Consider the following 13,678-nt stretch of genomic DNA (forward strand, 5'->3'; position numbering starts at 1 on the left):
ATAACGGCTCTGATCAACTATTGCAATGTTAAGGACATAGACATGATTACGTGGAGTATTATTTGCAAATGCACACTGTTTCACAAATGTAGAAATCATTACAGCTTTATAAATAGAAATCCTCTCATGTCATGAACCCACCAATGTATATAATAGGCAGTTTTGGGGGGCACTTATGTTCAAGTTCAATCCCCAAAATTATCTTGGACCACATGTCGTTTTGTTTTGTTTTGCTGGGTTGTCTTTAAAATACTATTACAATGCTTAAATTTTGTGTTAAGGCTGATTTGAACTCCAATACATAGGGTTTGTTTGGTGAAATACAAAGGCATTTCCCTTTTGAAATAATGTTTCACACATTGGGCATAGTGAACGTTCAGCAAAAGTAGATTTCATTTACCCTAAGCTTTTAACCTCAAAATGGTATCTTATAAGAGTAAATTAATATAATTTTGTTGTATTGATATTGGTCTTCTTTGTGGTAATATCAGAGGCTGAGAGTATTAGATTTGGAGATACCTAACTTTGATGCAATGGCAGTACTCATGGCATTGCCTTTATTGGTGGAGAATATATGCTTTCACAGAGGAAATCCTTACACGATGATTCATATTTTTAAAAAAATTATATTTTCTCATGCTCTGAGTCATGTTCTACTTAAGAGATCTACTTTTGGACTTATAATGCAACACTGATGACTATGAAATAAAAAAAAAAATAAAGATAACTGGTACCAGCACTTTATTAGGCATTTCACTGGATACAAAGAAACTTTTTTTACATTAAGAACAACAATCTTATCCAAAAGATTCACATTTGCTAAACAGAACAGTGGTAGGTATGTATTTTCTTTATACCACATTTATTAAAGTATCAGTGACCAGATCCTAAAAAGAGAAGGCACAGATCTGTCTCCCTCTGGTGAATTTCTGGTCTAGTGAAGGAAATGTCACCAGCTCTGCAAATTCTCATCCTTTAGAAATGAAGCAAATCAATGCAAATGTGTACAAGCAGGGACCATGAGATGGAAATATTACATTAAGAAATTTGGATTTTCTTGTCATTCATAGGAATGTTAAGAGAGGAGGTAGGTACCAAAACTGTTCCCAAACACCAACCACATTTAGATCATGTCACGGATTCACTGTGGGATACACGAGTATTTGAAAATTCTATTTTAGGAATTCCAACATAGTTCTATTCTCTGCAAACTGTTCTAGAAACTGGCCTTAGATTTCATTATTCTTACTCTGGGATGTTTGAGTTCTCATTTCCTCCAAAAAACTGCTGGTTGTTATAATTTGCTTTGGCAAGTCTCCCTGTGGGGTACTGGTTCATTGTCAAGGTCCATATTCTATCACCTGCCCAATCCCAACCCAGTCTCCTGAGGAGACTGTGTCTACATCCCAGACTTTTTTCTCTCTCTCTCTTTTTAGCAATCAAAAGAGTTCTTTCTATGTCAGATTTTCTATAATTTCATAGATGATTAGCTCTAAACTGATAAAAATAATTTGTGGTAGGGTTGTAATGAGGGGAGTAATAGATTAGTTTGTTACTCTCTGAAAAAAAAAGAAATTGAATTTTAAAAGAGGTCCTGGTATTGAGTTGGAAGGTGCTACCACTTTCCAGGGGCATTTTTAAAAATTTAATTAATTAATTAATTTTTACATGTGAGAGACACAGAGCTTGAGTGGGGGATGGGCAGAGGGAGAGGGAGACATAGGATCTAAAGCAGGCTCCAGGCTCCGAGTTGTCAGCACAGAGCCTGGATGAGGGGCTAGAAACCACAAACCATGAGATCATGACCTGGGCTGAAGTGGGACACTTAACCAACTGAGCCATACAGGTGCCCCTCAAGGGGCATTTTTAAGGTGTGGTGTGTTTTTGGATGTCCTAGTTACTGGGGAATATTACTTAAGGGATTAGTGGGGGAGAGTTTAGATCTCGAAACAGGAGGGTGAAGGGAAATTTTGAATGTGGTGGCATTAATCTTATAGAGCTACTTGATTATGCCACTATATTTGAGTTGGTCCTTTGTAAAGCATTCATGGAATTTGGCATGGACCAACATTTTCCTTCAGGAAGGGTATTAGGACTATAGATTTCCATAAGATATCTTAACATAGGGGTTCGGAGGGAGGTAGGATCTCACCCTTTATAGGTAGCCCAATTGAAAAAGAGAGAGGCAGGATGGATAGGGTTGCCAGATTAGGAGAAAAAAAAGAAAAAAAAAAGGACACATCCCATTAAATTTGAACTTCAGATAAACAATGAAAAGTTTTTGGTATGTCTCATGAAATGTTTTGGAAATTCTCATACTAAAAAATACTGTTTATCTGAAATTTGAATTTCACTGCGTGTCCTGTGTTTCATCTGGCAAGACTAAATATGGAAAAGAAATAACTGAGGATGGAGAAAGAGAGGAAATAAGACTGATTAATATTCCACACCCAGATACCAGGCTCAAGGAAGATTACAAAGTTTTTGCTCTGAGCATGACAACTCACGCAGATCCTTGAATTAGTCCTGCATTTTCTATTGCTAGTCTACACGCAGGCAGGTAACAAAGGTGTAAAAGGATGTCGTACACCTGTGTTTTGAGAAGGGAACCGTGTTGGAACCACCTAATGTTGATGGGTCTCTAGTGACTCTCACAGAGCCTCGGCAGTTCATCTTGACTGAGAATTCCGATGTTTAAAAAGCAAATGTCTGAAGAAATAATCTTTCACGGAAGACTTATCCTCATAAGTGGAATGGTTCCGTGTTTGGAAGAACAACTTCTGAAGTGCACTGGTTCTGTTGCTGATGGAAACAAATGTGAATCTAACTTTTCTGCATGATAATGAAGTGAATAAATATATTGACATTTGAAACTTTTGAGAGGCTTCCGGTACTCCATAAGCTGAACTATTTGCTTGGGGGAGCTCAGATAATTTCTAAAGCACATTCCTTACATGATTTTTTTACAAAGGCCATTTTAGACAAAAACATAATTTCTCTTCAGATTTTTATCCCAAATTACAACAAAAAATGGCAATGAGTTAAGGCTGGTCATAATGTGCCCTTTTTCTTTAGGATAAGTTTGATTTTTGATAAGATACAATATATTAACACACAAACCACATACAAGCACATACTTTTGACTCATACAAATATACATTTAGAACTAATACCTATAAAATCGTACCACAAATGAAATAAAAACTGCACAATTTTTAACAGACTCAATCAATACATTTTACAAATTCTACAGAACATTTTATTGATGTCATTGGGAAAACAAACAATTTAGAGCATTATTTAAAACTGTATATAACACAGGAGCCACCAATAAGTTATGGCAAATATAGCCTCTACACCATTGTGTCACTGTAATCTAGTCGAAAAGACTAAAATGCTGTCAAATAAAATACTTGTAAAAACCTTGTTTAGCATATCCTGAGGGACACTGTGCATTATTTTCTGTTAGTGATTCAAAAGTCAAGCACTCTACCTATGAAACTCTCATTTGGATGAGCAACCAAAGGTTAGGAGGTTGCATCATCGCATCTGTAGAACTATAGAACTGGAAACTCACAAGAACATGCATTTCCTGAGACCTCCAACTTTCCAGTCTGGAATGCTAACAGGGGAGAACCTGAACAGGTAACTCTGGCTAAAACATGTTAGGACCTTAAAGAACTGAAAACAGCTTCAAGTCAAGATGTTTGTAACTTTGATTCAAGTCCATCTTCAATTCTCCAGCTTGAAGCGTAATTGACAATGTATTTAGACTATCACTGCTCATCATTTCTTATGATGGTCTCATTTTTCACTGGTTTTCTAGTGATTTTTTTCTCCTCTTGAATATGTAAATATCTGAGTTATGTTTATGCCCATTAACATAAGGAAATACTGATTTTAAGAGTTAAGATGGTGATAGAATCAGGTTGGGTGATTAGAGAGTGCAGTTGTAACTTGAATAATGCGTGTGAGATGTGCATCCCGTGTGTGTGTATGTGTGTGTGTGTGTGTGTTTCTATGCATGTACACACACAGGCACATACATGCCAAACACTTAATGCTCTAGTACATTCACTGCTGGGTGGTGCTCTATGAAAAGTGAGTTTTCCCAGTATGGCTGAAAGTGACTATTGAGGTCATCATACAAAATATCCTAAGGCTTTTCAAAGATGCCTCCTCATTCTCTGCACTCTATGAATGTGTGGTAATAAGGGAGACATAAATGATAATGGCAAAGTATTCGCCATTTCGGTCCTTCAAAATTACAGACAGGAAAGCAAACGAAAAAAATGATATTCTTTGCCTATCTTCCCTCATCCCACCCCCTCCTTTGATTTCCTGCTGCAGATTGGGTAGTGGTTGGATTTTGTTTCTGTTTTTGCCTTGTAGGACTTGTGACATAAAGTTTTAAGAAAAAGCCAAACAAAAAGTGCACCAAGATATACCGCCTACATCCTGGAGCCTATTTGTAGCCCTTGTGCTCCTGGCTCTCTGGAAAGACAATGCCCTGCGAAGACAAAGGATCAGAGGCTGAGGCTAAGCTCTGATGGCATAATACTAGTCCTCACCCCCACTCTATTTAAGGCCCACAGCCTGCTCCCTACATCCGCCTCAGGGCAGAGCCAGTAGGCAGAAGACCAAGGCACCTTCTCTCTGTTCCCCTTTCCAAGGACTCCCTCCTGGTGACTCTCCCTCTAGCTGGAGGACCCATGGTCCACTTTGACCTGCTCCCGCCTTTAGAAATGAAGGCAAGTCCGTTTATTCTTGGTGCCTGCTACATGGGGACTGTATGTCCACATGGAAACCATAACATTGACTTGAAAGTACCTTTTGTCCAACAAGGTTTCTTCGTGCATATCATTAATAGCAATAAAAAGCTTTCTCCAGTAAAAAAAAAAAAAAAAAAAAAAACCTGCACAATTAGTCTAATGCTTCAGCATGTTTGTTTTTTCCAGCACCCAAATGACAAATATGGCAAAGCTAATTCTAAGCAAACATTATAAGAAAGCATCTAAGTTCAAGAAAATACAACATAGTTACCCCTATATTTTATTCATTCCTCATTAATATGTTGAAAGATTTGTTTTCTGTCATATTTATAAGTTAAATCCTTGTGTCATTGCAAGTGTGTTTGGCTAAAGATCCTCCCGAGGGATGAATAATGAATTGTCAGAGAGAAGATCTGCTCACAAAGCAAATTGACAGGATGTAAATTTCAATAATCCATAATCCTTTAAAAAGGATTCATATTCAACTGCACATTAAGAGCAGGTGAAAGAGATAGAAAGACAATAAACTGCAAGAGGAGGGAAGGTGGAAAGAAAACTATATTTGTGAATAATTAAGTCCCAAGCCAGAATATTTTTACAAAAATATTTGAAGATAATCAGCTACTCTACGTTCAAAGGTCTTAACCACTCTTTTCATACCTTGCTAAGGGTTTCAGTCTCAAAATTAAGTGATTAAATATTTCCAATATTTTCCCTGGAAAATGAGAACTGTGATTATACCCGTGTCTGCGTGTGTCTGTGTGCATTTGTATCTGTCTGCCGGCAGGAGTGGGTACGTGTCGGCATACTGGGGGTGGCACGACAGACACACAACTGGAATGTGGAAGTGTTGCACGTCTGCATGCTGTGCAGCTCTCCCAAGCACAACTACACATTCTTCATAAACATTCTCTTCAGGGTGAAAATTTTCTCTTTCCTCCCTGCAGCTGCTAAAAAATACTATTTTCTGACAGTGAGTATTTATAACCTTAGAACTAGCTCTTAATTACTCAAAATCTTGGGGTGCCTGGGTGGCGCAGTCGGTTGAGCGTCCGACTTCAGCCAGGTCACGATCTCGCGGTCCATGAGTTCGAGCCCCGCGTCAGGCTCTGGGCTGATGGCTCAGAGCCTGGAGCCTGTTTCCGATTCTGTGTCTCCCTCTCTCTCTGCCCCTCCCCCGTTCATGCTCTGTCTCTCTCTGTCCCAAAAATAAATAAACGTTGAAAAAAAAATTAAAAAAAAAAAATCTTGACACAATCTTGGGATCAACCCCCTTACCTAGGTGTAAGAGATCAAACCTATGTGTCCTATGTTTAAATTAATTAAAAACTGCAGACATGCTTTCATTTTTCTATTTTCCTATGGTCCTACTTTGCGTGGAACGCATTTCCCCGGGAAACTCTTGAGGTGCAATTATTTCTAAACACGAAGTTAAAACAATTCATAATTATAAGAATTTCAGCAATTTATAGATTTTTAGAAATGCCTCACAGTATTCCTGTGAGGCACACCGGTAAGGGTTATCGTGCTCTTTTAGAATATTTTAGAGTTGTCAAATATCACAAAGACACCAAGGAGGGAGCAAGGCTCAAAGCGGATTTATCATTTTCCTTCTCTGTAGATGTGGACTATATCAAAAGTTGAGACACAGAAAGGTTCTGTGAAACTTTTGCCTCTGCCCCAGGCTCGATTCTGGGGTAGGACAGAACCCAGAAGTGATGAGTCAGTGTTAATTTTCACTGTGTCTGCCCACACCCCATGTATTTAAGCATCTCCTAAAAACATTTTATGGATCTTTAAGATTTTACGCTATACATGGTTTCAAAAACTTTTTAATTCTTTCTGCAACCCTTCCTCTTTTCTCAACTTTCCTCAACTTCGAGTAAAAATTTGAACTGAAGCTGCTCGAAATACGTTCCTCAAAATTTGAGATTTAGAATTACATGTTCAGAGATGCCAATTTGGTAGGAAAGTTTGCACAATGTTTCATTTCTTTCTTCTTCATTTTCCTTCCTTTTTTTTAATCAAGAGAATTAATAGGGGAGATTTTGTAAGAGTTCTTTTCAGAGCTTCCTGATTTTAACACATCTGTCATAATTTTTTACTTACTGAGGATTTGCAGGGCAATATTACTTAAGAGATTCCTGAATTAAAATGGCATCCATCTCTTCTCCCTCCTCCATTTTTCACTACACGGTTGGCACTAATCATTCTTTCAAAAAAGTTTTTACTCTATATTTATAGCTGCCTTAAATAGAAACACTGTGAAACACTGTTATATTCATATAACACAAAAATTACTGATTATGGCCTCCCATATTACTGATGCAGGGAAACTGATTTGATGCATATTTTCTATGACCAGAAGTTAGCAATGATCGACCAATTGCAGACAACTATAGAATATTATATTATACCAAGTCTTCACAAAAACAAATTTCAGTACAACGATGTAATACACATTACGTTGGGCATTCAATTGTTTTGAGTCCCATATGGCAGCTGATTAAAAAGAGCGAGCGAAAGAGGGAGCGGAAAGGTTCAGTTAGTGGAAACAGTGTAGGAGCCCTAGGCTGAAATCGGAAACGCAATCAAGTAAACACTCATGAGTTATACATTACAAAGACTAATTCTGAAAAACAAAATTCACTGGTCTTTTTTTATCCCTAACACTAGTAGCAGATTTTGCTCATCAAATGGGAAATGAAATATTTATAGTAATGCAGAGTATGATAATCATCACTGAAGAAATGGATTCCCCCTTTTCCCACCCACTACCAGCCTAATCCCCTCAGAGACTCAGTGGAATAGGAAGATCAGAGTGTTTATAGATAATATGCCTAATACAATGAGTCTTCTCTATCTTACTCGTGGATGCTCCAAATGGTACTATCAAGTGTTGGCTTCTCCCTCATCAAAGACATAGTTGAGCTTTATGACAGTGCTGATGAAATCCCCAAGTTCTACAAAATCAGCAGTGACAATATTGATGCCACTCTCTCCTGGCTTCTGTGTGCGGACCCACTGCATCATGGCAGGAAGAGCTCTGAGAAAGGAAAGAAAAAGAGAAGTCACAGGAGGCAAGATACTATTTTTCAAGCTTACAATACCCAGGCTTAACTTTAGTTTTCTAACTTATTAAAATAAATGTCCCAATTATAGACACAGAATAGAAAAAAAAAAAAGCCAAATGGACAATGGTAGATTTTTAACCTCTGAAGGGACTTTGCAGGAGAAACATTCACTAGAGCGGTCCATATTGGACTTTTCCTCTTTGGAGATCTCAGTTGCTGTGAGAGTTTATAGGGCAGTTTTTCCACTGAGAATACATTTTTGCACGCGTATTCTAGTTTGGCATGGTGTGATTTCAAACCCTGCAAAGGCATGCGTGGTGAGGTCAGAGATGACTACGTACACCTAACAAACATTTATGATGAGCTTGTTATTTTCAGAAAATGTGCCAGACACTGTAAATAGATACAACAGAAAAAACCTCTGCATCCAAAGAGTGCACGATTTGCTGGTGGGAAGGTAGATACAGAAAAACATTTTAACGTAATACAATCAGGGCTCATCCTTTAAGCAGTTAATGATCACCTATTATATTCCAGATACCACTGGAGGCCCTTGGAAAACTTGAATGAACCAAGAAGATAAAAATATTCACCTGTGAGGAGCTTACATTCCAATAAAGAGGGACAAACAATAAATAACAATCCTAAATAAGTTATGTCATTTGATAGGAGGGAATAAGAGCTATAAAAATGGAGACAAAAAAGGATTAGGAATGTGCAGGTAGAGAGGGGTGGTATAGATTACAACTTAAAATAGGGTGGGTTATAGGCCTCATGGATAAGGGGATGTTTGTGCAAAGTTAAAGGAGACAAGGGAGTTAGTCATGTGAATATCTAGGGAAAGCATTTCAGTTACCACCATGGCCCTAAAGGGGTAGCGTGTCTACTTGGAAAAAGATCTGATATTCAGGACACAAAGTGCTGTTAAGAGCCATCATAGAAGAGTTAGAGCTACAAGAGTGGATAAGATTACCTGATTTTGCAGAAGGAGAAGAGAAGAGGGAATCTGAAGATCATGTGAGGGTTAAGCAGAAAACTTGATTCAAGAAAAGAAAAAGAGAAGTGGGTATAGAGGTAGAAGGAAAATCAGGAGCATGTAATTATGAAAATCAGGGCAAAAAGGAAGCCGTGCCCCTTTCGGTTTATGAAGCAGAAGTATGGAATGGAATAGACACCCATTTCTCCAGATCTCAGAAAGCATATCTGGTCTAAGCAAACTCCACTATCCCAGGCAACACTGGGTCGACTGCCTTGGACTACCTTAATCTGGTGGATAATAACTTAAAAATTCTGATCCATGTTTTTCAGCATATACATTTTCCCATTGGACACAGATAGGGGAGGATCCAATTGCTTCTAAACGAGCATGACATGGATCTAAATGCCTTCATAGAATAGACTGGCAGGTAGAGAAATTTGGTCTTCACAGCAACAGTTTCAGAAGATAATTGTACCTTACAATGAAAAATCTGGATCCCTAAGTACAGACACAAGTGTGTTCAAGTTGATTAGAAAGGCAGATGCCTTTGCTATGTGTGTGCAGCCACTCGGGTTTGAATTCCATTACTTTTTCTTCTGGACTTGCCAGAGCAGAAGATAACTCTCTGTTGTGAATGCAGAATCGTCTTGGCATTTTAGAAAAGGTGGACACTCTGTGGAAAAAGTTATCCGAACTGGGGCATTTCCTGGGAGGAATTGGGAGGTGGGAGGTGGCATGAATAGGATGACCCTGAGGCCAGTGCTCATTATGTATTGACCTTAACTGTGTGCTGGTTCACTAGATTGCTTGAAGTTCAAGGTCACAGCAATTAATTCCCATCTTAGAACTATGACCACCACAGAAACAGGTCTTCAGATGCCTTCTACCACTCAAAGATTAAAATCCCTGGGCCTGAATTTAGCAACTCATTATCATCCCCATAGGGAGATGTTAGGAGATTGTGAAAGTGCTCTGCTCTGTTTCCTATAAAATAGATTGCTCTGAGGATCGATGAAACATCCTTTTGGAATAGCGTGTAGGCCTCAGGTGAAAAAAAAAAAGAGTTTTAGATTTAAAATGCCATTTCTCTGAGTTGTGGGAATACTTCTATTTTTCTGTTCAGATATACTTTCCTAAAGACAATATGTTACCAAAGACAAAACAAGTAATAATGCCAGGTTGGATCTCAAGTACTCAGACAGTTTTAAGTAGAATTATATTAAACAAAAAGACTCAATATACTGTATTAAAACCAGCGAATGCTACTGAAGTTATAATTATTTAGAATGGCATTTCTTAACCCATTTTCATGATGGCCCCCCTATGGAGCCTTTACAAATAGTTTTTCCTACTCACTCTCCTGCTCCATGATAGACTGTGTTGATATACTGATTATATATCTGTGTTTTATACACAAAAAGAGTTGATTTTGCTTTTGCCCTCCCGAGAACCAAGGTTTGCCCCTTTGGGCGCAATATTGATATTGACAATGCAAGATGTACAGCTAATTACCAAGTTTTGATTATATTTAGTGTTGGATAGAGTGACCTACTCTGGTGCTAATAAAATATTGTCCCAGTATAACAATTTTCATGGTATAAGCTGGTTAAACTGTAGTTTTTTAAATCATTCATTCATTCAATAAAGATGTACTGCACACCTCTGGAGAAGAAGGTTCTAACTGCAGCTCCCTAGAAACACCCTGAAGTTCAAAACTTCATCTCTCTCAGAGAAATGCTGCCATAGCCTTGTCCCCACAGCCTTTCTGTGCTTTTTCTACACTACAACCGGGACAATCTCTTTTCATTATTTCTCTACAAAAACAACCACAAACTCTTCTCTCACCTACAAGATACACCTAGCTCTTCAGCAGTGTAGATGAATTTGTCTACACTTCTCTCACACCATCCACCACACACACCCCTCTTTGGCCTCGTCTGTTATTACTTCCTACGTGCTAATTTGTTCTCCAGCAATACTGAGAGGCTTGTATCTTTCCCTAACCACACCCTGTGGTTTCATCATGCCCTCAGCATTTTTTCAGGCCTTACCTTTCTATGAAATACCATTCCTTCTTCAGTACCTCTTCTTGGTTTAACTAATTTCTATTTGCCCTTTAAGATTTGGCTCAGCCATTATCTTGATCCCTCCCACTTAAGTCTGGGTGAAGAACCCTTTCCTTTCTTTATGCTTTATATCCTTTAAACATAGTTCTGTGACTATGCATTGCACAGGGCATTGAGATAATTCATTTCCATGCCTTTTTCTTTCAGTGCCTGCACACTTTTCAAAAAACAAAAATCGTATCATAGTCACCAGTATACTGCCTGTACCTACCACAATACCTGAAACCTAAAAGGAAAAAAACCCCCACACTTGTGGAACTTAAATGTTGAACTAGAAATCTTGGTCTCAGATGTCACAAAGTCTAACAAGCAAAATGGATGCGAACCAACTGTAACAATATAATATGGTACAATGATCAGGGGCATAGGATTCCATGGGAGCATATTAGATGAAATAATTTATGTCACTTAGGAGAAATTAAAGAAGAATTTAAGGAATAGATCACAAAACAGGTGGCATCTGAACTTGGTCGTGACTCATTAGATAAAGAAGGAAGGCATTTCAAGAGAAGGGAAAGTACATGCATAAGCCTAGGGTCTGTCCAGAGATGGGCAAGGATTAGAGTTGCGCATATAAAGTGCTAAGATGAGTGTCTAGCTCTTTGTCAGTGGTACTGTCTCGAATATCCACTGAGGGACGGCCTGTGCGATGCCCTGCTCCAGTCTCCAGAATCTCCAGGAAGGAAGGCAGCAGGAAATTCTGACAGCCACCTAGCCATAATACAGTCGTAATGGAAAAATGAGCCTGTGGGATTTCTTTCCAACGTCCATAAACCCAATCAAAGACAGAAAGGAGGAGAGAGGTCCTGGTGCTATAAGGGCAAGACTGGTGATGAGGGTTTTAGGGAAATGTCCTGGGAAGGGCTTTGTTTCTAGGCACACGGTTGTGGCAGACATCTGAGTATGCTTGTCCCACTACAGATGCTAATTAAGTTGGCAAAAGAGCAAGCAGTTTCAGAACCAAAGGAAGCCTCAAAGCCCTTCTCTGGACTGTGGAGCTCTCCCGAGGAAAGGCATCTTCAAACAGATTGCAGGCTTCTTAGGGCAGAAACAGGCACATCTGCGGGAGTCCGGATAACCTCCCTCCAAGGAACAACAAGAGGGGAGAGAAATGGCGGCCAGAGGTCTTCTGAAGCGTTGGCTTTGAGAATCGGTTCTGAAAAGATTTAAAGGAAAAGACAAGAGTTGAAAGTACTGAGTTCAGCAACCCTCAGTGTGCTGACCTTGACTTATTAATTCATGTCAATCTCCTACTTAGGATGCTTCAATCACTTCTTTGTGCTCTGAGCACAAAGGTAAAAATCCTTAACTGGCCTATGAAACAACTACCACTAGCGGCTTCTCCACTTGCATCTCCGGTCACTCTTCCCCTGGTTGGATTCTAGCCACATCCTCAGTCTTGCTTCTGGACCAGCCTGAGTTTGCTCAGGGAACTTTGTAGCTGCTGTTTTGTTGTTTGCCTGTTTTTTATTAGAATGTCTTCTCTTTTATGCCCCTTTACTTGGCCACCTCACTCATCTTTCAGGTGATAGTTTAAATGTCACGGCTTCAAAATGCTAGTCAGAATTGTAATTATATTTATGTATTTGATCAATATCTGTCTCCCTGACTAGAGTGCAATCGCTTTGAGGAGGAGGACTGTTTGTTTTCCCACTGATGTATCCCCAATGCTTATGGTAGTGCCTGGCATAGACTAAGTGCTCAATAAACATTTACTGAGTAAATGAACAGGTTTTATGTTTTTAAATTACTTTGGGAATAGAGATGTATGCAGTAACATAATTCGTGAAAAGTCTGCTCGGTTTTCCTCACTGTGGCTACTGCCACAGATTTCAGTTTGTGAATTCACGCTATTTTGTTGAACGAAAGTGTGTGTGTGTGTTTTAAATTAACTTGACCAATTTGTACAATGATTTTCCCTGCCTTACACATACAGTGTTGGGAGAGTCTGTGTAATAATAATGATACTAGTGACCATTATCTTTATAAGAATAAAGTATATCAGAATTAAACTTAATCAGATTCATTTACTATCAATTTCATATTAGTGTTCATGATTAATTCTAATTACTTATCATTTAATTAGATTTAGATATACTAGGAATCCATGTCAAATTTATATTCAAGTGTGTGTGTGTATACACATAATACTTTTACCACAAATGCATCTTATATATGTTACTTCTCTAACTTCTCGAAACTGTGGGTTTTTTGCAGTTATGAATGAATGATTGTAGATAATAAAATACTTGCATCTTTCAGTGAATTTTATTTGAATGTATTTAATTAAACAATGACATGTTTCTTTTATTGAATGAAATAGGATCTCCAAATTCATTTCATTAATTTTTACAGAACTCTCTGATGGCCTTGGGGATAAAGATTACAAATGAAAATGTCAGGGCCTCATTACTGCCTGTCCCAGACCCAGCCTCTCCTGAGATATGGATTTTTGTTGTCAGCAAAGTTTAAAATTACGATCACAGGTCTTTCTTTCCATGAGCAACTGAGTCACCCAGGACCAATTAATTAAAATCAAGTCCGACATATTTTAAAATGTGATTTCCTGTCAGTCTGGCTGTTTCTGAAAGCTTAGAAATTTCACTTGAAAAGGTAAAGAAAAGAAAGACAAAATAAAGAGAAGCCCTTGCGTAAAAGGTTGGTGTTTTATTCACCAAAGGATACAGTGATAAAAGGCAGGGCTTTTGCATCTGTAGGTTTAAACCC

General features: G+C 38.5%; 1 protein-coding gene across 2 annotated transcripts in view; it reads right to left on the reverse strand.

Moving 5' to 3' along the window:
- Window positions 1-7,158: 7,158 nt before the first annotated feature.
- The window catches only part of PLCXD3 (phosphatidylinositol specific phospholipase C X domain containing 3), a 166,199-nt gene continuing 159,679 nt past the window's right edge, over window positions 7,159-13,678 (reverse strand). For both annotated transcript variants that reach the window (XM_025924801.2, XM_086677941.1), the window contains exon 3: window positions 7,159-7,818. In XM_025924801.2, coding sequence (XP_025780586.1) covers window positions 7,665-7,818 — 154 coding nt within the window. In that variant the 3' untranslated portion in view covers window positions 7,159-7,664. The remainder of the gene's footprint in view (window positions 7,819-13,678) is intronic.

Source organism: Puma concolor, chromosome A1 (assembly GCF_028749965.1).
Source record: "Puma concolor isolate L17-30 chromosome A1, mPumCon1.1.hap2, whole genome shotgun sequence".
Taxonomy (NCBI): domain Eukaryota; kingdom Metazoa; phylum Chordata; class Mammalia; order Carnivora; family Felidae; genus Puma; species Puma concolor.